The sequence below is a fragment of the Mesoplodon bidens genome (genome assembly GCF_964165515.1).
Source record: "Mesoplodon bidens genome assembly, chromosome: 19".
NCBI lineage: Eukaryota > Metazoa > Chordata > Mammalia > Artiodactyla > Ziphiidae > Mesoplodon > Mesoplodon bidens.
Window position 1 is genome coordinate 14,574,106 of NC_138179.1, and position 26,872 is coordinate 14,600,977.

At 48.1% G+C, this 26,872-nt stretch overlaps 2 protein-coding genes and 1 pseudogene across 5 annotated transcripts; 1 reads left to right on the forward strand and 2 right to left on the reverse strand.

The window, feature by feature from the left end:
• Window positions 1-494: 494 nt before the first annotated feature.
• On the reverse strand, window positions 495-4,129 carry ALDOC (aldolase, fructose-bisphosphate C). The gene is made up of 9 exons (XM_081219392.1): window positions 4,027-4,129; window positions 2,810-2,931; window positions 2,513-2,724; window positions 2,345-2,399; window positions 2,090-2,250; window positions 1,885-1,968; window positions 1,465-1,639; window positions 1,125-1,324; window positions 495-995 (listed from the first exon to the last, which is right to left on the reverse strand). The coding sequence occupies exons 2-9, from the start codon at window positions 2,919-2,921 to the stop codon at window positions 900-902; spliced, it is 1,095 nt and encodes a 364-aa protein (XP_081075518.1). The 5' UTR covers window positions 2,922-2,931; window positions 4,027-4,129; the 3' UTR covers window positions 495-899.
• Window positions 4,130-4,762: 633 nt separating this feature from the next.
• On the reverse strand, window positions 4,763-25,041 carry SPAG5 (sperm associated antigen 5). Of its 3 annotated transcripts, none has more exons than XM_081219845.1 (24): window positions 24,998-25,041; window positions 24,507-24,632; window positions 18,112-19,202; window positions 17,822-17,996; window positions 13,093-13,167; window positions 12,752-12,844; window positions 12,522-12,656; window positions 12,190-12,309; window positions 11,975-12,067; window positions 11,759-11,872; window positions 11,323-11,416; window positions 11,016-11,163; window positions 10,834-10,936; window positions 10,512-10,645; window positions 10,165-10,300; window positions 7,212-7,323; window positions 6,958-7,044; window positions 6,575-6,695; window positions 6,347-6,458; window positions 5,884-5,964; window positions 5,567-5,722; window positions 5,412-5,486; window positions 5,201-5,281; window positions 4,763-4,959 (listed from the first exon to the last, which is right to left on the reverse strand). In XM_081219845.1, exons 2-24 carry the CDS (start codon window positions 24,618-24,620, stop codon window positions 4,888-4,890), a joined length of 3,522 nt encoding a protein of 1,173 aa, XP_081075971.1. In that variant the 5' UTR covers window positions 24,621-24,632; window positions 24,998-25,041; the 3' UTR covers window positions 4,763-4,887. The 3 variants fall into 3 exon arrangements, with proteins under 3 accessions (XP_081075971.1, XP_081075970.1, XP_081075969.1); XM_081219844.1 differs by having other exon boundaries at window positions 12,752-12,841; window positions 24,890-25,010; XM_081219843.1 differs by having other exon boundaries at window positions 24,890-25,010.
• Window positions 21,474-22,762, forward strand: LOC308607694 (U2 small nuclear ribonucleoprotein A'-like; annotated as a pseudogene). The gene has a single exon. The product of its transcript is annotated as a U2 small nuclear ribonucleoprotein A'-like (transcript).
• Window positions 25,042-26,872: the final 1,831 nt, after the last annotated feature.

Consider the following 26,872-nt stretch of genomic DNA (forward strand, 5'->3'; position numbering starts at 1 on the left):
CCCTGCTGTGTCAGGCATCGCTGAGCCCTGGGGATTTTCCCTGTTGGGCAACCCAGGTGCTCCTTCTGCAGTGGCTCCCCCTGGTGAAATGTGTCAAGCCTCAGCAGGGCTCAACACAGCTGAGAGGTGAGAGACTTCTCCCATCGCCTCTTATCCCAGTTTGGGGCCATGTGCAAAAGCTGCGTTCAGAAGTAGCTTGAGTCCTGCCTCACTCCATCCTTCTGCACCTGCTGCCAAGTGCCTCTGAAGTGGCAGTTCCCGAAAGACTCACAGCCCTCCATACTGCCACGCTCCGGCCTCGGACATCAACAGCAAGAGCCTGAGCTGAGAATGGTGACTGGGTGTGCCCCTCCCCCCCAAACTTAAAGCCCAGTAAAACTCAAAACCCACCCTCTCCACCTCCACAGTCGGAGAGGGCTCAGAGACAGGAGTCAGCAGAGATCAGAAACTGGGAGGTGGGAACTGGATGTGTAAAAAAGACAGACAAAGTAGCATGTTTTGCTACCATTTATTTGCTATGTGGTATGTACCCAAAGCATGAGTCAGCTCTGGTGCCCTACCCTCCGATCCCAGGAGAGAGGGTGGGCAAGGAGAGCCCAAGGAGAAGCAACCCCGTCCTGGGGAAATTGTGGGGGCTGGCAGAGGCACGGGGGAGACCCAGGCATCCTGCTCTGACTTCTAGCAAGTTCTCCTGCCCTCAGTCATGAGGGGCTCCCTATCCCCCCATCCAATGGTCCCAGGTGCAGCAATCGGAGAGGGGAGGGGAGGAGAAAAAAGGAAGATGACTCAGTGCTGGGTGGAGGCATCTCCACTCTTCATGGCTACTTGGCCCTGGCCGTAACTACAGGCAAAATTGGGTGCAGGTGGCTGGGCCGAGGGCTGTGGTATGGAGTGGGTACTCAGTAGGCGTGGTTGGCAACGTAGAGGGATTGTGCTGCTGCTCCACCATCTTCTCCGCTGCCTTCATACTTGCCCTGGGCCGCAAGGCCATTCACCTGCAAAAGGAAGGGGGTAAGTAGGCCGACCCAGTCCACAGGTGCTGAACCCTCCCAGACTACAGCCTCTGGGTGCTGACCCTGCCTGGCTACACACCACCTCCCCACCCACCACCTCTAGCTCCCAACCTCGGCCCGCTTGATAAACTCCTCAGTGGCGGCCCCAGCATTATCCCGTTGCCCTCGCCAGGTGTTGAGTGCAGAGGCCTGCAGGGCACGCCCATAGGAGAAGGTGAGGGCCCAGGGCCGGGGAAGGGGGCATTGGTTGATAGCATTGAGGTTGAGAGATGCCTCCTCTTCGCTCTGACCCCCAGACAGAAAGGTCACTCCTAGGGTGGAGAAGAGAAGACAAACTGATTGATCACTCCTTATTCTTCCAGGGTAAGGAACCCCTGGAGGTCACAAGAACGGGGGAAGAACGTGAGAACGGGTCTTAGGGAAAGGAGCAGGTTTGGAAGCAGGGTGGTACCTGGGACAGCTGGGGGCACAGTGCGACGCAGGGCAGTGACAGTTGCCATGGCGATCTCCTCTGGGCTATACTTAATGGGACAGGCGTGGCCAGGGGTCACCATGTTGGGCTTGAGCAGGGTCCCCTCCAGGTACACGTGATGGTCACTCAGGGCCTTGTACACCGCAGCCAGGACCTGGGGATCAGAGGAGGTTTACTAAGGTTCTGGGCCCCTGCCACTCACTACATTATGTTCCCTGTCTAGGGCTGGGTGGGCATGACTGTGAGGGTGGGTACCGGTCAGACTCACAGGTACATTCTGGGATCAAGTAAAAGAGTGCCTGAGGAAGGTGCCTGCATCTGAGCCAGGGACTGTGGGGAACAGGCTCCCTGTCAGGCTCTTTCTCTGTGGTATATGTCTGTGCCCCGGTGTGGACTCACCTTCTCTGTAACGAACTGGCAACGTTTGAGGTCATGGTCTCCATCAGGCAGGATCTCAGGTTCCACAATAGGCACAATCCCATTCTGCAGGTAAGAGCAGAGTATCTTGGGATGGGCAGTAGGTAAGGTGGAAGAAAGCCATGTAACCCTCTCGCCACCAGGCACAGAGCACCCGTCTGACCCCCTCTCACACACATAGGCACACCTGCTGGCAGATGCTGGCATAGCGGGCCAGCACGTTGGCATTCTCCAGAATGGCAAGTGCTGAGGGTGTGCGTTCACTGATTTTCAGCACGCAGCGCCACTTGGCGAAGTCGGCGCCATCCTTCTTATACTGGGCACAGCGTTCCGAGAGCCCATCCAGCCCTGCAGGCATAGTGCCAGCCTCATTACTCTGCTCCTGTTTGCCAGCAGCAACCACCCAACAACCCTGTGGTCCTGAAGCCCACCCCTCCCATACCTTGAGTGGTGGTTTCTCCATCAGTCCCGGCTAGAGGCACTACACCCTTGTCAACCTGAAGGGGAAACACAGGCACAGAACTGAACCCAGGCAGGATTCCGCTTGCCACCCCTCACACCCACACACCTATTTCCATGCTCAGCCCCCATCCAGGGCCAGTGGCTGCACCTTGATGCCCACGACAATGCCCTTATCCTGGATGGTACGGACGAAGAGGACACCATTATCATCTTTCTGGTAGAGTGTCTCATGGAAGAATATGACACCTCCAATGCACTTCTTCACACGGTCATCGGCACTGAACAGGACCTGACGGTACAACCGGCGGTTCTCCTCTGTGTTCTCCACCCCAATTTGGCTCAGCCGCTTGGCCATGCTGCCTGGGGGCAAACAAAGTAGGGTGGTAAGGTCATCCCCAGGGCTCCCTGGACACCTCTTCCCCACTGACCACAGGCCCCCACCTACCTACAGACTCATCTGCGGCCAGAATGCCTTTGCCTGGGGCCACAATCCGGAGGGCAATGTCGCACAACTCCTTTTTCTGCTCAGCAGAAAGGGCTGGGTACGAGTGGGGCATGGTGACAGTTCTGTGGAACGGAGACAAGGTATAAAAGCTGGACCCCACCCACTACCTCCGCTGCTTCCTCTCCTGTCCATACGGAGAGGGATGGCCGTTTCCTTCCACCCCAACAAGGAGGGGCTGGGAACAGGGCAGCAGCCGTCCTTGGCGTGGGTCCTGGGCATTAAAATGGCACCAATCCCTCTGACAGCCAGCAGGCTCAGGGCCCCAATTCCCACATCTCCTTTTGTCCCTGTTGGGCACCCTTCCCAGCCCCAGGGTGGGGGTGGGGAGGTGAGCAGCCCCAAAGCTGCAGGTCTTCTAATGAAACTACTGCCCACATAAAGATGCCAACCCTTTTTTCACCGAATTTGGCCCCTTCTTCAGGTGGGCATAAGCCCTGGCCTTTCCAACTTCCCTCTTCTCATCCTCAGCAGGGCCCTGAGGGAAAATGCACTTACCTCAGAGGCTTCGGAATGAGGCAAAATTACCCATCACCCCTCTTCCCTCAGCTTCTGGAGGAAAAGGGTGGGGGTAGGGAGGAGGAGTGGCACAAAACACGGCCACAGGCTTCCATAACCTCTTCTCCATTCCCTGAACCTAACTGCCTAGGCAGTCAGGAGAATGGGAGCACAGGATCAGGGTTGAAAGGAATGAGGAGAGAGCCTGAGGGGAGAGAGAGGGAGAGGTGCAGGAGCAGCAGGGAGGAGACTTGTGGGGAGATGATGGTGAGACAGGCTAACTAGTCAGGCGGAAGGACCTAGACCAGGGGGGCCATGAAGGGAGGAGAACTGGAGAGGGAGCTCAGCCTAGGAGAGGCAACAGGCTGGGATTAAAATGGTCTGGGCGAGAGAGGCTAACCCCAAGGAACAATCCAGTAGGCAGAAGATTTGGGGTTGGCAAAGCTGCATAAGAGCGTAAGAGGAAGGAGTGAGTAAGAGTAAGAGGAAGAAGCTGAGCAGTGGTGTGGGGTTTCCAGTGGACAGAAAGGAGAGAGAATGTAAGGAGAGAGCTGAGAAGGCACATCCAGGGGCCCCCAGGAGCAGGGTAAGGAAGGCAGAAAGAAGAGTCAGGGAGAGGAAGCGGAGATGCTGAGCAACTCCCGCTTCGCCCCGGACCTCACCTGTGCGCGGCGAGTTAGCTGCGGCAGCCACAGGAGCAGCTCGGGCTCAGGTCCGCAGCAGCTGTGGCTCCAAGCCCGGCTCCCGTAAATGAGGCTGCGGCGACTGCAGAGCTACGTGACTCCCCCGGAGGGCGGGGCCAGCACCTCCCCGCCCTGGCCACGCCCTCTCCCAGGACTGGAGTCAGTAGCGAGGCCACGCCCGCAGAGGCGGGGCGACGAGGTGGAGTGACTACTCTGCTGGGATCTCCGAGGTGGTTGCGCGCTGTCCCCCTCCCACCTCGTGGGCCAGCCACCAAGGCCCCATGGGCAGGAAACGGCCTCGCCTCATTTCTGCCACAGTCGCCTTTACCATGTGCAGAGCCCTGTGATGGCTGCTGGGGACGAAGCCTGGTCTGGTGAAGGAGGGTCACCTAAACAATCACAACAGTTGGGTTAGGTGGGACACAGGCACCAACAGTGTGGGAGTCCAGGGCAGAGAGTAAGGAACTGAGTTTCTCTGTCCTCACCCCCTTATTCAGCAGGGCTACAGGCAGTGAGCCAGGGAACAAGCAGTCCAGCGACCAGAGTATCTGGGGAAGAAAAGGCGTCAGGGTGCGGGGGGGAGACTGGCTTTGACTCTGGATGCAGTGGGAGGGGTGTGTGGAGGATGCCCAGGCGAGAGGGCCAAGCTGCCTCTCCCCTGACCTCACCCACCCACCTCCTACCCAAGAAATAAGATTCAGTGAGCCTGAAGAAATACATTAAATATACTTTATTTAAATAGCATTAAACAGAGCTGGCTCTAAGCCAATTGGTCCTGGTGTTGGGGTAAGGGAGTACTGCAGGTAAAAAGGGGTGAAACAGAGTCCAGCTTTCAGTTTCTTAGCTCAGAAATTCCAGCAATCCCTGTAGCTCCTTGCAACCCCTCACGACCTCTGGGATGGACAGCAGAGTCTGGCAAGAGATACAGGAAAGGCAGCTCAGGGTCACAGGCCAAAGGCCCAAGGCTCCCAGCCCCAAGAAGCACCCACTGAGTTAGAGGGGGGGGGGAAGTGGAAGCCACAGAGAAGGCTGCAATAGTGAGTCAGGCCCAGCTCTCAGCAAAGGCTGGGAACCACAGCTATGCTCATCAGTACCCCCTGGGCCAGGCCTTAAACCAGGTGCCTTAGTTGCATCAACTCCCTCCCTCCTTTACCTCATAAATATGCTGAACAATGTCATCTAGTTTCTTTAACTCCTTGTCAGAGCGCCGCAGATTCTCTTCCAGGATGTTTCTCTAAAACGCAAATAGGATGCATAAGCTCTATGCTTAAAAGAACAACATAGCTTGTGGGGAAAGATAAATATGGCAGGGCACTTGCTAGTGGTGACAGGAAATAGCCCTAGAATGACATGGAAATTCTTACGTGGCTCTGGAACTTGACCATGAGTTTTGCCTTCTCATTTTTCATCTCCAGGAACATCACCCTCAGCTTGTCCACCTATAGATATGTTCAGATCAGTAGGGGCACAGCCTAGGGTTCCCACTAGTTGCCCAGCTCTTCTGTTAACTCTGAGTCACCTCCTGGGAGAGCCACACTTTCTCCTGGATCCAGTTAGTGGCCATGGGCTGACTGTCGGGGTTCAGCTGGCCTGCCAGGGTCTCTTGGAGCACCTTAGTCTCTGTCTCCGCACGCCGAAGTGAACGGGTGAGCTGGGTCACCTCCTCTCTAAGCCTCTGGGGATGAGAATGGAGAGGTATCTAGTAGCCCTCAAAGGTCCTCTCTATCCTTATCCCATGTGGTGAGCAAGGGTAGACCAGAGGACCCAATTCCCACATTTGGGACCCTGGCTACCAGTGACATAGAAGGCAGAGGCTGGGCATGATGATGAACGTACTATGAGCTCACCACTCTTGTCTATCTGCTCTAGGATCTTCTCGTTCTGCTGCTGTATCACTTCCTGGAGTTCCTTTTCATTCTGTGAGGAAAAGGGAGGTAAGAAGGCAGTGGGAGGGCTGGCTTCTTTGCAGCCGTTGCCAGGAGGTAGGATTTTGTGCCTGACCATGCTCAGCCCAGGTGATACCAATTGATAACCGTCCAATTCTTCCCCTAGGGCTATGTCAGGCCAGGCACATTTCCGTGTTGAAAGAGTTCTCCTGGAGTTCTAGGTCAGCCTGGAAGGTGGGTCAGTCTATAGCTGGTTCCCAAACATGTGAATTGTCTGACCCCGGGAAGGGCAAAACTAGGGCAATGGTTGGAAAATCTCCACCACCCAGATTCCTGGAGAGACAGCAGCTCCCAGTGGGGCCCTCACAGTTGCCCCAGTTCCTCATCGCTTCACTTCCAGGCCCCTCCTCCACCTTGTAGCGCAAGCACAAGGCCTGGTTCAGCTTCTCTATGTCCGCTTCCTTTGCCTTCTGGGCTTCCTGATGCTGTTCTTCCTGGGCCTGCAGCTGAGCCTGCAGATCACATCTAGGGGAGGGAAGAATTCAGCATTATTCCTGTCCCCCCAGGGGCTGCCTGGGCCCTTGACATAAGGGGCTGCTCACCTGACCTGTCCCCTCTCACCAAGACTGCTCTCCACTCACATCTTTCGCTGCAGAGTCCTGACAGCCTCTTCTTTAGACTCCTGCAGCAGGGAACACAGGCTCTGAAGCTCCAGAGTCATAGTACTCATTTCTGCCAGGCTATTCTCGATGCCTGGGGTTTCTGAAAGAGAAAGTACTAGATAGAGGAGAGCCCTTTAGCTCTGGAAGGAAGGAGTGTTTTGCTCTCACTTCCACAACTCTTACCCATGTTCCCCACCCACAGGATCTGAATGTCTGGAACATTACCGATCCCAAAAGGCAGAAATGAAATGAGCCCAAGTAAAATTGAGGTTTTTAGAGCAAAGCACTTCTCACTGCTTTAGTCTTTATCACATCACTACCAGATCTAGAAATGAGGCAGGATCCCTGGAGCCCATCCTAACCTGTAGGCTGATGGGAAACCGTTGATGCTACTCTGGTGAAAGCACTCTTGTCACTTCCAAGCAAGGGCACAGGAGCCGATTCTGGCTCTAAAACAAAATGCAACCATGGTAGAGGGCCCCTCTGGTGGCCCAGTCAAGGGCCGGCCATCACGGGAGCCAGGGAGAGACAGGGTCTGTTGGTGGCATCTCCAATAGCTGAAGATATCAGCAGCAGAGTCATAACTTTCCCACCCCTAAATTCCAGGGCCTTTAACCTTCATCTGCCACTGCTGTCAGGGTGCTTCCCAAAAAGGTGCTGTCACTGGGCAGAGGGCGTTCCTGGGAAGGAGCACAGGCTGTGCTTATCGGGAGGGTCTCTGGTTCAGCCTAAGGGCAAAGGAAGAAAAAAACGTCAGCTGCTTTTCAGGGATAGTGGGTTCCCTGAACTTGCAGGTATTCACCGGCCATCTCCTCGGGATGCTGTTCTCTATGTCACCTCTCTTCTCTATCTTCAACTTCTCCATTAGCTCCTTTCCCTGAACTTAATTCTCTCTCAGTAGAACGACAATTAAAAAAAAAAAAACAAAAAACCTTCTTCTTACCTTAAGTATGCTTTTAGCTACTGCCTTTTCTTTTTCCCTTCCATTAAAAAAAAAAAAAGAAAGAAAGAAAAGCCTACATTTCTTGCCTAAAATTCTCACCATGTATGGACTCCCTAGCCCACTACACTCAGGCTTCTGCCCCACCATTCCACAAAAGTTCTCATTATTTGGTACACCAGTGGCACCGGACACCTTTCAGGTCTTATTTTACCTGACCTATGTGATAACCGATGACCATGTTCTTTTAGAAACTTCATTTTCTTCACTTGTGTGACATGACTCTCTCTCCTTCACAGGTAGGACTCATACCTTTCTGGCTATTTCTTCTCTCTATCCACAGGTCTTTCTTTAACTGTGGGCTCCTTTTGGTTCATCCTTGACCCTCTTTACATACCCCAGGTGGCCTCACCTCAGGAGCTCCACAAAAACATCCACTTCTACATGGAGGACCCTTCAATCTGTCTCTCTCAACTGGACCTTCTCCCAGTCTCCAGGCCCAAAGGCTCAACTATCTGTGAAGAATCTACCAGACTGTTCCACAGTTCATCTGAAATTTAGTATGTATAAAGCTGAGCTAACCATTTTTCCTGTCCCACCTCACCAAAAGTCTATTCCTCCACCTGTATTTAAGATCGTAGAGCAGGGGAGCAGCAAATTGCAGCCTGTGATTCAAATCTGGCCTGCCACCTGTTTTTCTAAATAAAGTTTTATTGGAACACTGCCACATCATTTATTTATATACTCTCTGTGCCTGCTCTTGAGCTACAAAGGCAGAGTTGAGTAGTTGAGACAAAGACCAGTGGCTTGCAAAGCCGAAAATATTTATCATATTGCACATTATAGGAAAAGTCTGCCAATCCCAGTTCTAGAGTGTCGCCATCTTTCCAGCAATCTAGAGATCATCATTCACTCTTCCACCGTACTCCTACATCAAACTGGTCACCACGTTCTGTTACTTTTTTTTTAAGATTTTTTTGATGTGGACCATTTTTAAAGTCTTTTTTATTGAATCTGTTACAATATTGTTTCTGTTTTATGTTTTGGTTTTTTGGCCGCGAGGCATGTGGGATCTTAGCTCCCCAACCAGGGATCAAACCTGCACCGCCTGCACTAGAAGGAGAAGTCTTAACCACTGGACCGCCAGGGAAGTCCCCATTCTCTTACTTTTACTTCCTAAATATGTACTGGATTCATCCAATTCATCCCCTCCTCCATATCCCTGTAGTTCAAGCCTTCGAAAATCTGGCCTCCTGCCTAGCTCTCCAGCCTTTTCTCCTTATCATCCTTGCCCCACGTAGCTCCTATAATCCAGTCATAAAGAACTACCTCCCAGTTCCCAAACTCACCACATTCCACAGGAGCAGGGCCTTGGCCTTGTTCACCTGTAGTCCCAGCACCTAACCCAGGTCTTGTCACAAGGTAGACACTACAAAAAGTACCCATAGTGCCTCTATGACTTTCATACTATTCCCTCTGCCTGGTGGGCCTTCCTATATACCCAACCCTGCCCTACAAACTTCTAACCTCAAGACTCTGACCAAGAGTCACCTGCTCTGAGAAGACATCTTAACTCTCAAAGGTAAAACTGATGCTCCTTTCTCTGTGGTCATCCAGGTAACCCTCAGTGGCCATCCAGGCAACCCTCTATCACAATCACAAGCCAAGATGACAAGTTTACATCTGTCTGTCTTCCCTGCAAGACTGGATTCCTGTGCTTAGTGCACACTGGGGAATGGGGTCAGATCCTAAGCAATTCGATTTCAGGATTCTGGCTGTGTCTTTAACTGTTGAGTAAGCTAACTAACGCTGCATTCTGAAAAATATCCATTTATTGTTCAGTGTGCACTGTGGGGAAGCCAAAGAAGCGAGGCTAAATTTCTGCTTTCTTTAAATTCAGTCTAGTTGAAGAGACCAAACATCCAAGGAAAATTAATACAAGTGCAAAAGGAGAGTAAGTTCATGAGGAATATAGCAGGAGATCACTGAGTCCACTGATGTTTGGGAACATTTCAAAGAAGAAGGTGAGCCAGGGAGGATTTTAATAGGAAGGAAAAGGTATTTCCAGTTTGAAGATAGAAGAGAACGGACGTGGTAACAGCACGCATCTGGGTGCGAATGGGGATGAGACGTGTGTGTAGTACGTAGGCAGTCTATGGGAGTAAAGGGTTCATAACAGGGAGGTAGGAGACAGAAGAAGAAAAGTTTGAGTGACAGGTTGAAGACATCCTGTAGGCAACTGAAAATCACTGAAGGTCACAGAGATGGAACAAGAGTAGAATTTTTGGAAGACCATTCTATACAATAAGGATACAAGTGGAAAAACTTTCAGCAAACTAGGATTAGAGGGGAACTCCCTCAACTGGCTAAAGAATATCTACAAAAAGCCTACAGTCAACATCATACTTAAAGGTGAGAAACTCAAAGCTTTCCCTTTAAGATCAGGTACGAGGCAAGGATGTCCCCTCTCGCCATTCCTTTTCAACACTATAGGGGAAGTTCTAGCTAACACAGTAAGACAAGAAAAGGAAATAAAAGGTATACAGTTCGGGAAGGAAGAAATAAAACCGTCTTTATTTGAAGATATTGATACAACTGTAAGGGAAGAGAAGGAAACCCCAGACCCTACCTTCTTTAGTTTTGTCTGTAGGAAGAGGGTCAGGCTACGGAGTTGCTCAGTCAGCACCCTTAGCTCTTGGGAATACTGGCGTGTCTTCTCCAGGTCTTGCTGCTGTTTCTCTGCCATGGTGCTGGCCAGTTTAGCCCTGAAATAGGAAGGAACAGAGAAGACAGCCGAACACCAGATGACCTTCTCTGAACACTTCTACAAATCCCCACACAGAACTGCGTTCAAAGAGGGGAAACAAGAGGCTCCCAGACCCTGTCACAATTCCCTCCTTGGAGACTTTAGCTTCCAGAAGCGGTCCTGGGAGAGATAAACACTAACAGGGAAGCACAGAAAGGTAGAGGTCTTACTTCAGGTTCTCCACGGTGTCCTTCAGGTCCTCACACTGCAGGCTGCGCTCCCGGAGTACTTCCAGTGTGGTTTTCAACTGACACTCAACCTGGCCCAGCTCCAGGTGAGCAACCTGATTCTCTTGTTCTGCAAACTGGGGAGACAGGAGCAGGAAGGAAGGCAAGGAGCGAGGAAGGGAGGGGGGAAGATGCATCTAAGTGGGAAATTTTAGAGTCCTGGGAACAGAGGCTTTTTCGAGTCCAGAGTCTCAAACCTCACCTCAATACCACCAGGGAAGAGTCACACTCCTGCAGCTCCCCTGCCCCAAGCCATCTTCCTTACCTCCAGGGTCTCCTTTAGGTCCTGCACCTCCTTGGCCAGGACCGCCTGTTGTTGCTGCAGCTCTGCCTGCATATGTTTTAATGCCATCTCTTCCTTTTGCCATCTGCCAGAGACCTTACATTAGATCCCATTGGTCCCATATCCTGGATGCCTACTGCCACAATAACCTGAGAGGAACTCACTGAGCAGCCTTCTCCTCACTGCTCTGGGTAAGCTGGCAGAGCAACTGATCCTTCATGGCCAGGTCCTGGGTGCAACTGGCATGCTGACTCTGTAGTTCTTTTAGCTGACTCTCCATGCTGGCCAGAATCTGCAGCTGAGCCCGGAGATCTAGACCAAAATTATCCTAATGACACCATGTGGTCACCAGGCCCAAACGTCCCCACACTTCTGCTCTAAGACAAGTGCCCTAGAGCACTTTCTTGCACTACTGCCGTACCCCAAGCCTCAGCAGGGTACAACTGCTTGCACGCATGCACACACGCACACCTGTTGCCAGGCGACTGTTTTCCAACTCCAGTTGTTCTAGTTGGCTTTTGCAGTCCTCTAAATGGGAAGAGACTTGTTCCAGCTCCCTGGAAACCTAGGAGAAAAAGACAGTTTTCCTCCCACAGCTCCTCCTGAATCAAAAGTCCCAAGACTTAGTCCAGTTTCTCTTTCTGGACAGGACAACAAACCACCTTGTTCCTGGGCAAAAACACTGCAGCAAATAAGTCTGATCCTCAGGAAAAAGTAGAAACAGGAGGAAAGTTGCTGAAGAAGGTGCTGAAGGCCATCTTACAGCAAAGGGACTGGCTGGTCTCCAAACCCACAGATGGAAAGAAGACAGCTCCCAGGGAAGAGGCTAATGACACCACTCATCAGAAAGGCCTTCTGTAGAGAAGGAGGAAACCAGGCCTAAGCAGTCCCCACTCCTGGTTTGTACCTGCTGCTTTTCCTCAATTGCAGCATCACGTTCCTGCAGGGTCTGCCGGCTCTTGGCTGTAAATTTCTCTGTGAGTTGTCGAAACCGGCTCAGCAGAGCTGTCCATGTTACATACTACCAGGGGAAGCAAGCAGGTCAGAAGAGCACCCTTGAGACAAGACTCCTAACAGGGCTGGCTGTGAGCAAAGGAGCAGTATAATGGCCCCAAATACTCACATCCAGTTGCATGGATATCCAGTCCTGCTGCAAGGCTGAAGTAAGACTTGCTGTCTGCTGAGCCAACCCTTCTTGCTCAGTATGAAGCCCTACCTACATGAGAAGGATTGTCAATGGAGGGGGCCCTTTCCCTCTGGATACAGGGAAGTAGGGGTACATGTCCATCCTCCCAGTGTGTCAGTATGGATCCCAGGAAAGAATACGCCTTCAATTACCAGCTGGGTCTGGGTTTCCTTCAAAAGGCCTCTGAATTCCCCCATGGATGTCAGGTCCTGTTCCAGCTGGCTGATGCGCTGGCTGGCGTGTGCACAGAAAACCTCTAGCACTGTCTCTGCCTGTTTAGAGAAGAGGTTGAGAGGACACTGTGGGCAGAGGAAGGATACAGCACAAAAAGCCATAACTATCCGTCACACCAGTAGTTTAGTTCATTATTCCCCAGGGCAAGCAGTTCTCAGGCCACCCATCTGTGTCTCAAGTCAATTTATGTTCCTGCAGGAACCTTAGGAAGAGACCTCCTACATCCAGGAACAAAAGCCTGACACCTTACCGCATCTTTGCCTCTGAGGGCCATTTCCTCTCTGTGCTTTGCCTCCTCCGATTCTGCTTTGAGGCTCTGGAGCCTTGCCCTCAATTTCTTCAACACATCAAAACAGCAGGACACCAAGGTTTCTGTACGCCAAGACTGTAAGATAAGAATCCTATACTGTGTCTGGTTTCTTTATTTGGCTGAATTTCAGTCCCACCAAAGGCCTCTGCCTCCACCTGCATGCTGCTTACCTCCTGACTCAGAGCATTTTTATCTTCATCTAAGTGCAGCAGAGATAGTTGAAGCAAGGATATCAGCTCTTTAGAGACCAGCACCCATGACTGCTGTAGAGGGAGAGATGGTTAGGCTAGATCAAATAAAGTCATTAAGCAGGAAGTAAGCTGGGACACTGAGGAGGAAGCCACCAACCCCAATTTCACGCTCCCACTAAGGAAGAGATGTTCTTAACAAAAGGAAATCTCCCTTCACTACCATGGCTGAGTACCATCCATCATCTGCTAACTGCCCAGGAGTCGCCATTCCTGATCTTCACAGGAGACCCAGCAATGGTATAAGGTCAATCAACACTTACCATGACACTCCTGGCCTGCTGCAGAGCCTGTCCAATCTCCTGGCTCTCCTGAAGATGCTGAGGTTTCTTACTCATCTAGTTGGAGAAACAGAGTTGCCCCTTTTGCATAGGCAACATGCACCACCACCAGCTCTTTCCCCCTCCCACCGAGATACAGAGCCTTTCCCATTAAAATCAGGAGCAAGGCTCACAGCTTGATGAAGCCAAGTCAGAAAAAATCCAGAGGTAGGTAAAAAAATTACTTTTTAAAATAATTTTTTTTTCTGATTATGTGGTTACTGTAAAATTTTGGAAATAGGAAAGTGAATAAAATGGAAAAAGAATCATTATCAATTTCACCCCTAGAGCAGTGATTCTCAACCAACAGTACAGCACCCACCCCAACAGATTTCAATATACCTCCGCACCAGATTTCCTTGCTATAGGGATTTGCTGTTACTGATGAGTATGTTACTTCCCTCAGGTGTCAGGGGGAGAAAAAAGTTGTAGATTACTGATTTAGAAAGAGATAACTATATTTAATCAATTCTAAGATGATTGCCTTTTTACAATTTTTTTAAATTTTGGCGCACTGCACAGCATGTGGGATCTTTGTTCCCCAACCAGGGATCAAACCCGTGCCCCCTGCATTGGAAGCACAGAGTTTTAACCACTGAACCACCAGGGAAGTCCCTGTCTTTTTACATTTTAACACCACTGACATTGGTATGCATTCAGTATCTTAGATTTGATGAAAGACAGTAATGCTTAAGAAAAACCACAATTGTGATTATAATATATAAATAAATTTGGGGTCCTGCTTTTCTTACTTAATTTTACTATACTAATGTTATTTAGCCCTGAGTTTATATTTAGTCTCCTCATTGAGAGCCTGAGACTAGGATATGTGCTTTAGGGAGACCTATCAAAGTGGAGTATCACTCATTTTTAACTTCTGCTGATATTTTACCTCACCTCAAAGCCTCTTAGAGGTTATATGAACTATGAACTCCTTTCTTTTTTTTCTTTTTATTTATTTATTTATTTATTTTTGTTGATCTCTAGGTATCTTTTTTTGGCTGGGCCATGGGGCTTGTGGGATCTTACTTATTTATTTATTTTTGGCTGCGTTTGGTCTTCGTTGCTGTGCATGAGATTTCTTTAGTTGCAGCAAGTGGGAGCTACTCTTCGTCGTGGTGTACAGCCTTCTCATTGTAGTGGCTTCTCTTGTTGTGGAGCACTGGCTCTAGGTGCGTGGGCTTCAGTAATTGTGGCTCGCAGGCTCTAGAGCACAGGCTCAGTACCTGTGGCACACAGGCTTGGCTGCTCCGTGGCATGTGGGATCTTCCCAGACCAGGGATCGAACCCATGTTCCTTGCATTGGCAGGTGGATTCTTAACCACTGTACCACCAGGGAAGTCCCTGAATTCCTTTCTTTAAAAACCATGAACATTAAACTTATTTTTCCATGCTATTAAAAACTCTTGGCAGTCCAGTGGTTAGGACTCTACACTTCCACTGCAGGGGACATGGGTTTGATCCCTGTTGGGGAACTAAGATCCTGCATGCCGCACTGCATGGCTGGAAAAAAAGAAACCTCTTCATAAATATATTTTTAAATAACTGTAGGATATCCCATCTTAAGGATGTATCATTATTTTTCATTTTTTTAAAGTTATCATCTTTATGCAGAATTTTTTTTTCCTCTTAGGATTTATCCCTAGAAGTGGGGTTACTGGATCAAAAAGTTTGAACTGCTTTGAGCAGTTTAAATTGCCTTCAAAAACGGCTGAACCCGTTTAAAGGCATAATGTTCAAACAAGAGAAAAAAATTTTAAATGTAATATTAAATGTAACTGTTTTAAAACATAAAAAAAAATTGAACCGATTTATGCCCTACTGACGAGAGGACAATGCTTACCACTATTATCTATTTTATTCTTTGCTATTTTGTCAGAAGAAAATAGCATCTCATGTTGCAATTTGCATTTCTCTGAATACCAGTAATGGTAACCTTCTCAAATATTTATTTACTACTCATTTTAATTTTCTTAATCTCTAATGGTCTGTTCACTATCTTGGGGCAGACGAAAATCTTAGTGTGCTATGTGGAGTAGATAAGTATGATTTCAAAGGCAGCAGAGCCGTAGAGAAACTTTGAAGTTCTGAGAGAAAAGTGGGGAACCTTCATGACTGCTGCAAGGCAGCCATCGTCTAGGAAAAAGCCTAGTGCTGGAGCAGCAGTGCTGAGTCACGATGCTGCAGCAGTCTGGATATAAGGAGGCAGATCTCTTGGAGTTCATCGCTCCCCTCCCCAGCAAAGCAGACATTGTTCCCGACTGCATCATGCAGTAAGGCACAGAGTTACCCCTGGAGCCCTGGAACAGGGCACACATACTGCTCAGGGCTGGCCAGTCAGGCAGGTGATGAGATTAGCGTGAATGAGGCAGCCAAGCGGCAAGGACATGGCACTGTGATGGGGAATGGCTGAAGGCACTGTCAACTTCCTCTCTTTGGTTCTGCTCCAGTGGTCTCTAAAAGGGTTTGGCAAGCTTCAAGGAAAGAGGGTACAAGGCCAACTCAGGGATGGGGAACAAGGTCAAGGACAAGAGGAAAGGTTACAAGAATAAGAAAATACAGGAATGATGAGCCTATGGCTTCCAGGATTTTGACAAAAAGTAAAGTCATTATTTTGAGGGTATTTCCAACCCAAAGGAGGTCTTTGGAGCTTTAGAGACCATCGGTTTTTTTTTTTTTGGCCGCGCTGCGCAGCTTGCGGGATCTTAGTTCCCCGACCAGGGATGGAACCCCGGCCCTGGGCAGTGAGAGCGAGGAGTCCTAACCACTGGACGGCCAGGGAATTCCCGAGACCATCTCTTCGGAGCAGCAGCCACCTGTTACGTCAACAGCCACAACACTGAGGACTCAATCCCTTCCCTGACACACCCCCTTACTTCCTCGGCCTGTACTGTCTCAGCAAGACTCCTCTAGTACAGTGGTCTTTCAACTGTTTTCCTCTCATATCTCCTGCAGTAACTTGGAAAGCTGGAGTACCCTTACGTTGAAATTGTTACAAAGCCTGTAACTTCCACCGCCTTATAAACATTGACGGTTTGAAATAAAACTGTTACATCACTCTTAAATATACCCAATGGTATAAATGTTACGTACACCATAATGATTTTTTTAACGTTTTTATTGGAGGATAATTGCTTTACAATGGTGTGTTTGTTTCTGCTTTATAAACCATAATGATTTAATACCTATTTGATACCTTTAGAAAATACACAAAGGGGACTTCCCTGGTGGTGCAGTGGTGAAGAATCCACCTGCCGGGGCTTCCCTGGTGGCGCAGTGGTTGAGAGTCCGCCTGCCGATGCAGGGGACACGGGTTCGTGCCCCGGTCCGGGAAGATCCCACATGCCGCGGAGCGGCTGGGCCCGTGAGCCATGGCCGCTGAGCCTGCGCGTCCGGAGCCTGTGCTCCGCAACGGGAGAGGCCACAACAGTGAGAGGCCCGCGTACCGCAAAAAAAAAAAAAAAAGAATCCACCTGCCAATGCAGGGGACATGGGTTCGAGCCCTGGCCCGGGAAGATCCTACATGTTGGGGAGCAACTAAGCCCATGCGCCACAGCTACTGAGCGTGTGCTCTAGAGCCCGCGAGCCACAACTACTGAAGCCCACACGCCTAGAGCCCGTGCTCCACAACAAGAGAAGCCACCGCAATGAGGAGCCTGTGCACCGCGATGAAGAGTAGCTCCCATTTGCTAGTCCCACATAAGATTTTTAGGGAGAAAACTCTCTTTTGGACGGAGAAATATTTTCATCAGTTGTATATTAATCACTGTAATAATATAATTTTTAATTAAAATCATAAACATATCCAGTAAAATTTTACTGGAGATCCATCTACTAATGAAATAGATGGAGCATCCCTCCCCTTATTAGTTCATGTGTCTGTGATCACTATAATTCCTACAAAAAGACATAGTTCAGCAAGAATTCTATACCTATTTTCCATTCTTACAGATACAAGATTTATGTGAGGGAATTCCATGGCAGTCGCGTGGTTAGGACTCCGTGCTCTCACTGCCAAAGGCCTGGGTTCGATCCCTGGTCGGGGAAATGAAATCCCACAAGCCATGTGGTGCAGCCAAAAAAAAAAGATTTCTGTGAGAAAGTTTCTTCACATAAATAATGGGAATAAGTAGGAATGAAAGAAGGGAAGAAGGGCAATGTCACGCAATTCTAGGAGCTCCTTTGGAGATACATGCCGAAAATCTCACAGTGCACTTCCATCCACTGACATAACTGAAGCCTTCCTTCAATTTTGTTGAAAGCACACAAAAATGACATGTTACATAATCATTGCAGTCATCTGCCCTCTCAGCACGTACACAAATATTTTCTATTGTCCTTCGAATGCTGCCTCTTGACAATGTAAGATTCAGGACAGGCAGTAAATATGCTCTTCTTTATAGCAAAGTTAGTAAATTGGGCAAGGGTAATTGAGAATGGGGAAGTAGGAAAGAAAACAAATTAGTAAAGAGTGCATTTGGAAGATGAAGATCTAGAAACCGATTCCTTTAAAACTTTCCTTGCTTGCATTCCCTTGGAAGGTCTTGATGTACCCCAGGGGTATAATGAGTACCAAGAGCTCTAAGGGATTTTCCAGATCCTCAGCTTTTATACATATTCTAAGGAAGAGGGCCCACTGGGATCCTCCACACTTTGGGAAGAACCTTCTTACCCCACTGGAAAAGGTGTCAGTCTGTGTGCTGCTGTCCTGAACTTCTGGGTGAGGGCCAGTCAGCTGGCTCTTCCAGTCCTGCAGCTGGCGGGAGAGAACCTCCAGAATGACAAGAGCGTTCAGCAGGTTATCTTCCAGGTCATGTCGAGATAAGGCAGTCAGATCTGGAGGACGGCTGCAGTAGGAAGAGGAGAACGTGAGGAGAAGAGAGGGAAAGGGATGGCAGATCCAGGTGAATGGCAGATCCAGGTGAATGAAGTCCAGGAGCACAAAGATACGGGGATACTTACCCCCAGAGAAGATGCTCTGTCTCAGAAGTACTGTCCTTGGTGCCCACCAGGCCTGTGTGGGATGTGTTGGTCCTCCTTTCCTGCTGTGCTGGGGGAGTAAACCAAGTCCCCACCGAGCAAGTAGAGAAAGGGGTAGTTCCAATCGCAGCATCCCGAAACACAGAGGGAAGAGATAAGCTCTGGCGGAGATTTTCCAGCATGACGGAGGTATTTACACCTTTTTCCAGCCAGGCCAGGGGAGACCTCCAAGGCCCCATATCAGAGACAGGAGTGCTACCAGCATCTTCTACGGCTGGCCCTGGAGCTGCCTGGGATTCCATTTCTCCTGGATTTGGGGTCAGGCCTGTGGATGGAATATCGTCCATATTTGAGACAAGTGCTTGCTCTCGCAATTCAGCCTCCTCAGGGAATGTGGGAAAGCTCATTTCTCTCTCCTCTGTAGTTCTGTGCTCTAAAATTTCCTCCCCTGGGTCCACAAGACTGACAGGGAAATCTGCTGCTAAGACAGTTGAAGGGGAAAGCCAGAGCAGGGAGGAAGGCAACAAGGCATTACTTTCAGAAGGGACTAAGTCCTCAGGCACAGCCTCAGTCCTACTGTCTTTCAGGCTTTCCTTGGAGCAGTGTAGCTGTTGCTCAGAACAGGGATTTTGTGGGTACTCCAACAGATGGGATGGAGGATCCTGAAAGGTAGGTTTCTCAGGCATAGCAGGAACAATTTCTGAAAAGTTGTCTTCCATGCAGGGGGCCACCCCCATCCTCAGCAGATCTCCTGGCCTCAAAGGCTCATCTAGAGAGAAGCTGTTTGTCTCTGCCATGGTATCTAGATGGGCCTCGAGTGTAGTGTTTTGCTGCTGTCCCCCTGGAGAAGGTACAAGGACCATGGTTTTAACCACATTGTCGCCCAGTGGGTCTACTGCTTCCTCAGATGTTTGGGGAGTAGAATTGGTTTGGGGAATCAGATTTAGGGGCTGCTCATCTGATTCATGTTGACAAGCTTCTAGACATGTTGAGGGATGGCTGAACTGTTCTGAAGGGGAGTCTGTCTTCTTAGCACTGACAAGATCCAGTGGAGATGAGTCGTTGCTGCCTTCCTGCCAAAGGAAACAAAAGTAGTTGACTAGTACAGTCGGTTCTGGTTCCCAATATACAGTTATGGGTACAGGATACGGTCTGAACTCAGAAAAGGAAAGAGTTCTCATTACCTTTACTTAGGTAAGAACTTGGCTAAGCCTTGCTACTTACTACAGAGACCCAGTTGAAAAGCTGGGAAGCCATTCTGGGTCCTTCCAAGTGAACCAGGTTACAGTATAAACAAGGCTAAGATAATCTATCCATGTCACGGGAAGATGGTAGCTTGAAAGTGACCCCACTCTTCTCCAATCCTAACTCCAACCCACTTCTAGGGTAGGAGGGATCCCTGGCTCAAGTTCTACAGTTGGTATAAGATTTTAGTCCTTTTGGAACAGATGAGAAATTGGGGACTAGAGTGAGAGAGCACTTGGCCCACAGAGATCCATGTACCATAGGAAGAAAGGGCAACATCAACCTGTGCCAGTGACCTAGTCTCCTTGACTGCAAGAACTGAGGGTATCCTGAACACATGGGTTGAAGCCATTCAATCCTAGGGATTTGAAGAGCTCTAGTCTTTGTAGCAAAGGAGAATGAAGAGCAGAAAGACTCTTCCTGGTGCCCTGAAAAGGGAGTGACAACCTCCCAACTGCTGGTTCATAGGGACAGAGACCACTGCACTTTCTACCACTTGCAGGGCTGCTGGTCCTGAGACTCAATGAACAAAAAAAGGAAAATATGAATGTACTTATGTGGATCCAATAGCCAGAGAAAGGACAAACCCTAAGATAGTTAGGAAAGGTAGGCCCTACCAAAATACAGCTGACGGAAGAAACAGATAACAATTTGCACCAAAAAATATATGCATACATTAGAAGATCTGAGTACAACTCACACACACAAAGACTTTCTGGAAATAATAAATATTACTTTTAAACAAAAAATTTTAGGAATATGCACTGAAAGAGGATGATCAGAGTTAAGACAAGAATTACTGGCCTGGACAATCAAGTGGAAGACATATCTTAAAGACAAAAATACAAAGAAATGTAAATCTGAGGGGAAAGCTAAGAGAACTGGAAGATAAATCCAGCAAACCTAACATGTGAATAAAAGAAGCTCAAGGAGAAAAGAGAACATGTACAGGTGGGGCACTGATTAACAAGTACTAGAAGAAAATTTCTCTAAGGTAAAGAAAGATCTGAGTTTGCATATTAAAATGGCTCACCAAGTTCCAAGCAGGACTGACAAAAAATGATAAGATTTCTGAACTACCAGAACAACAAAACTATCTTAGAAGCTTTAGATTATAAAGACCAATTATTTACAAAAAAAAAAAAAGAATTAGACTTACATGAAGTTTCTCATTTACAGCAGTGGATGAAACTTTAAAACATGAAGTTGAGCTAGAGCTTCTGATATTCTAGCAATGTCCTTGGGTATAGGTTACAACGATGTGTGCTTTATACAAATTTGTTAGGCTCAATGTTTTATGTACTTTCATGTATTTTATTTCAAATTTTCAAGTTTTCTTTCGAAGTGCTCAAGGAGGGACTTCCCTGGTGGCGCAGTGGTTAATAATCTGCCTGCCAATGCAAGGGACATGGGTTCGATCCCTGAGCCAGGAAGATCCCACGTGCCACGGAGTAACTAAGCCCGTGGGCCACAACTACTGAGGCTGCGCTCTAGAGCCCGCGAGCCACAACTACTGAGCATGCGCGCCACAACTACTGAAGCCCGTGTGCCTAGAGCCCACGCTCCGCAACAAGAGAAGCCATCACAATGAGAAGTCCGCGCACCACAACCAAGAGTAGCCCCCGCTCGTCGCAACTAGAGAAAGCCGGCACGCAGCAACGAAGACCCAACGTAGCCAGAGATAAAAAATAAATAAATTTATTAAAAAAACAAAACAAAACAAAAACAAAGTGCTAAAGGAAAAGTAGAAAATAAAGGGGATGGCAAAGAGATATCAGGCAAAAACGAAGAAAGAGAGCAGAGGCGGCAGTATTAGTATCAGACAAGGTAGAATGTAAAGTTACGGCACTATTACGACAGAAGACAAAATCAAAGATATATGATATAAAAAAATATAAATCAGTCGGCACTACATAGCCCAGAAGCTAAATACATAAACCAAAGGCTTTTAGAAAGGTAAAAATGACCTTAAAGTTTTTGCTGTGTTTATCAAGTGCCTATTTATTCCTTTTAAAAATCACTTAAGGAGAAGATGTTTGCAAATCATATATCTGATAAGGGGTTAATATCGAGAACAGATAAAGAATTCCTACAGGAGCGGGCGGCGCGGCGGGCGGGAGGTGGCCGGATGGTGAAACTGATGGCGGAGCTGATAGAGCAGGCGGCGCAGTACACCAACGCCGTGCGGGACCGCAAGCTGGACCTGCGGGCCGTATAGGTGAGGGACTTGATCAGGCTCTGCCCTGTCTGACAGAACTCATTCTCACCAACAACAGTCTTGTGGAATTGGGTGATCTGGACCCTTTGGCATCTCTCAAATCATTGACTTATTATCTAAGTATTCTAAGAAATCCTGTAACAAATAAGAAGCATTACAGACTATATGTGATTTATAAAGTTCCACAAGTCAGAGTACTGGATTTCCAGAAGGTGAAACTAAAAGAGCGTCAGGAAGCAGAGAAAATGTTCAAGGGCAAACGGGGTGCACAACTTGCAAAGGATATTGCCAAGAGAAGCAAAACTTTCAATCCAGGTGCTGGTTTGCCAACTGACAAAAAGAAAGGTGGGCCATCTCCAGGGGATGTGGAAGCAATCAAGAATGCTATAGCAAACACGTCAACTTTGGCTGAAGTGGAGCGGCTGAAGGGCTTGCTTCAGTCCGGTCAGATACCTGGCAGAGAACGCAGATCAGGCCCCACTGATGATGGTGAAGAGGAGATGGAAGAAGACACAGTCACAAATGGGTCCCGAACAGGGTAGCCTCTAAGGATCTCAGGACATACAATAGTCCACTTCAGACAGGTCCTGCTTTTTGAATAGCCCTGTTTGTGTCAGCAAAGTAGAGTTCATAAGCATTGCTGAAATGCTTAAGACTGCTGGTAATTTTGTAATAAAAATTTTGAAATCTAAATGCCAGTTTTCTATCAATAGTACAAATAAAGGACACTCTGTGCTGCAGATTGCACATCATTGGGGTGTATGTGCAGTGAGGCCTGGACGTGTGGGAGTTGGAAATGCAGGAGGGTGGATCTTGTGGGTAGGCTTTCCAGTTCTCATGAAATGTTTAGGTTTTTAAATTCATAATAAAACTTACGATTATCAAAAAAAAAAAAGAATTCCTACAACACAACAACAAAAATAATTAAATTTAAAAATGGGCAAAGGGACTTCCCTGGTGGCACGGTGGTTAAGAATCTGCCTGCCAGTGCAGGGGACATGGTTCGAGCCCTGGTCCGGGAAGATTCCACATGCTGCAGAGCAACTAAGCCCGTGCGCCACAACTATTGAGCCTGCGCTCTAGAGCCCGCGAGCCACAACTACTGAAGCCCACGCGCCTAGAGCCTGTGCTCCGCAACAAGAGAAGCCACGACAATGAGAAGCCTGTGCACCGCAACGAAGAGTGGCCCCCGCTCGCCACAACTAGAGAAAGCCCACACACAACAATGAAGACCCAAAGCAGCCAAAATAAATAAATAAATTAATTAATTAATTAATTAAAAAAAAAACAAAAAAAAAACTCCCAGAAAACAAAAGTCCAGGACCAGATCATTTCACAGGTTGAATTTACCAAAATTCAAAGAAGATTTAATACCCATTTGTCTCAAGCTCTTCCAAAAAATTAAATAAAGAGAAGGAAACGCTTCCTAACTCATTTTACAAGGCCAAAATTATGTTGATACCAAAATTAGACAAGGACAACACAGAACTCAACAGATCTGGCAGAATGAAAGAAGTGCAAGGGCAGAGTAATTAACTATCTGCTGACAGATGTAACAGAATGTGACATCCTTTGAATAGTAAATATGCTTTTTTTCATACGTTCATGGAACACTCAGAAAAATTCATCCTATACTTGGCTACAAAGACAACAGATTACAGTCTGATCATAATGCAAGAAAATAAATTTAAAAGGTGACACAAAATAGTTTTTAAGCACTTGGAAATTAAGAACCCCTCCTAGATAACCCCTGGATTAAAGGTAAAAATCAAAAGAAAATTACAAACTAGCTAAGAAGCATGACAAAGGATGACTATTTATAATATACACTTAGAAAATGAGGAACAAGAGTTAACCACCCAATAGAAAAATGAGCAAATAATATAAATAAGCATTTCACAAAAGAGCAAACCCAAATAACCAACTCACATGTAAGAGATACACTCACTAGTAGTCAGGAAAATGCAAATTAAAGTAACAATAAGATACCACATCAGACTGGCTAAAATTTTAAAGATCTCTAACAACTACTACAAGAGGTGATGTGGGGAAATGGATATCGTCATACAATGCTGGAGAGAATATGAATTGTAATAGCTATTTTAGATAGCAATCTGACAAAGTTTAAAATTAAAAATATCTTTCCTTCAAACCAATAATCCTACTCCTGAAAATGTATCTCACTGAAATAAAGGTATCAGTACAAAGATATTTACATTAGCATTGTTTGCAGAAGCAAAAAAAGTGGAAAGATAAATGACCATTTATGACTAAATTATGATTCATGCATACATACCACAGTATCTTATGAATTAGCTCTACGCTAGTTGACATGGAGGAATTTAAACCACATTGTTAAATGAGAAAAGCAACAGGCAGAGAAATGTACACAGTCAATCCTCATTATTTGAACTGAAAAGCATTTTCTACACAGCTATGTCTCTCAAGACCTTTTACAAAAGTACAACTCAGTGAGGGCAGTTCTACAAGGAGCTAGTTTCAACTCCGGTGGTTCAGGGGTGTAACTTGATCCCAGGGGAGTTTTTACTACCTCTGGGAATGGATGGACATTGCCTCATTCTTGCAGCTGACTGACCTCTCCCTAAGTGAGTCCCTATTAAGAGGGAGACCACTAACCAAAGTGATAGTATTTCTGAGACGTTTGGTAAAGACTGAACGGGGGAGGAGGTGATAAAAAAAAACTAACAGCTAAATAGAGGTGCGGGTTCTCAGTGGACTTCCTTTAACGACCCTAGGGTACCTCTCTGTTGGCCTGAATAGCTGTAAATGGATGTCACCGAAGAAGGAAACTTCATTATCGTTATTAATTACGTTCCAACCCTGGCCCTCTGTTCCTCTGAGCTCTCGGCCTCGGCAAAGAGCCCAGTCTAGAGGCTGGCCAGGCGAATCTCACCTGCAGCCCTAGCTTGCACAGTGATGCGGTGGACGAGTAGGCTATCGGGGGCCCTGTTCCCGAGTTGGTGAGGGCACCAGGCTGCAGGATAAGTTCTCGGAGAGGCGTTCTCATAGCTGCTTTCCCCTAAAACAGAAGAGAGAAGGTGAGAAAGCCTGGGCTCTGCCAGCCTGTCCTAAGAAGCTCCCCTCCCTCCCTAAGAAGCTCACGAGCAATAACGAGTAGGCTCCAACCCCAGTCCTCTGAACATCAGGACCAGCATTAGACTCCACATGCACCCGTCCCCAGGCTCGACCCAGCTTTCCACGACGCCCGGCACTGCCAGCGACCCCGACCCGAAACCCCGGCCCAGCTCTCTCTCTCCATGAGGCCCTCCCGCTCACCGGTTGGGGCGAAGGCGACACGCTAAGATTCAGTTTTTTCACCCGCCACATCTTCAAAACAACACAGGGTGATCACCTCCTAGACGCAAGAGGCGACGCCATACTCACCCGCCGTCTTTATTTGAACCTGCTCCGCGCCTCCCGATTGGCTGAGAAGTCTCAGTGCGTCAGGTGGGCGCGTCCGCTCCGGGCTCGAGCCCGGCGGGCGGGGGCGGGGCCTATATTGGACCCGCCCCGCCCGGCCCCCTGTGCGCGCGCGCTCGGCGAGCCGACCCCCAACCCCCGACGCCGGAGGTAGCCGCGACGCGCTCCCGCCCGAAGGCCAGCCTTTCGGCCTCACCTCCGAGAGGGTGACCAGGAAGTTGGACAGTTGAGGAGTCCATCCCTCCTGCTTCGAGTAGGCCAGTCTCACACCCTGTCAGAAAAGCGGTCCCCGTGGCCTGGCCTTAGGAAGTTTCTCCTTACTTAGGTTTCCCTCAGCTACCTCAGCCTTGACCGGCAGGAGCCGGTCGGGGGTCTAGAAGGGAAGGTGAGTGGAGCGTTTTTTACGTAGGCTGATCGGTCCGCACATAGGTCCTGCGTCCGTGATGGCCTGAGACGTGGTCCTCAGCCTGCGCTGTCATTTAGCCTCTTCAGAATTTCTGGTGTTTTCTTGGGACTTAACTCAGGGTCCGCAACAAGTTCACTGCAACAATAATAGCTCACAAGTATTGAACATTTATTAGGCACCTGGCGCTCTTCCAAATGCCTTTTATATCTTAACTCCTTTAATCCCCCAAAGGGCATATGAAGTAGGCACCGTAAATATCCCCGTTTTACAGACGTAGGAACCGAGTCACAGATAATGCCTTTTGCCTAATGCCCCCCAGGTAGTAAATGGCAGAGTCAAGATTGCCACCCACACTACCGACTACTGCATTCTCCTGTCGCTTGAAACCCCTCTGTGTGGGAAATTAGCTACTGGAGGTGGGATTGATTTTTGGAAACAGCCTAAAGTTAAGTATTCAGAGTTAACAGTTTATGATGAAGTATGTTCCTTTGAACGCTCACGGCACCTTATTTACACTCTTAAGTCATAATGAATTTGGAAAAGGCAATAACCCAAAGAGGAGAAACTATAATGTTACGAACCTCGGGGCTCTCAGGGGATGGGCTCTTCTAGAACTGTGTTGTCCAATACCATAGCCACTAGCCACATGTGGCTATTGAGCACTTCAAACGTGGCTAGTCCAAATTGAGATGTATTATAGGTGTAAAATACAAACTAGATTTCGAAGACTTCGTATGAAAAAAGAAAAGAAAATATCTTATTTTAAAATATTGATTGCATGTTGAAATGATATTTTAGATACATTGGGTTAAATAAAATACATTAAATTAATTTCATCTGTTTCTTTTTACCTACTTTTTCTTTTCTTTCTTTTTTTTTTTTTTTGCAGTATGCGGGCCTCTCACTGTTGTGGCCTCTCCCGTTGCTGAGCACAGGCTCTGGACGCGCAGGCTCTGGACGCGCAGGCTCAGCGGCCATGGCTCACGGGCCCAGCCACTCCACGGCATGTGGGATCCTCCCGGACCGGGGCACGAACCCGTGTCCCCTGCATCGGCAGGCGGACTCTCAACCACTGTGCCACCAGGGAAGCCCCTTTACCTAATTTTTAATGGGGCTACTAGCAAATTTTAAATTACTTATGAGGCTTACATTATTTCTGTTGGACAACACCGCTTTAGAAACATAATGGTGCAACCTAAAGACGCTAGAGATAACAGTTGCTTGACTGGAAAACTGGGAGAAAGACAACAGAAGAACACAGACTTGAGCCTGGGATTCCCCCAGACTTAGCAGAGGGAATCCCAAGGTATATGTACTTGTGGTCAATCAAAAAGGTCCAGCAAATAAAACAAGGGTGAAAGGGGCAGAAAAACCAAGACAGAAAACTCTTAAGCTCCAGTAGTAAAAGCTTGTATTATATAAAGTGTGACTTG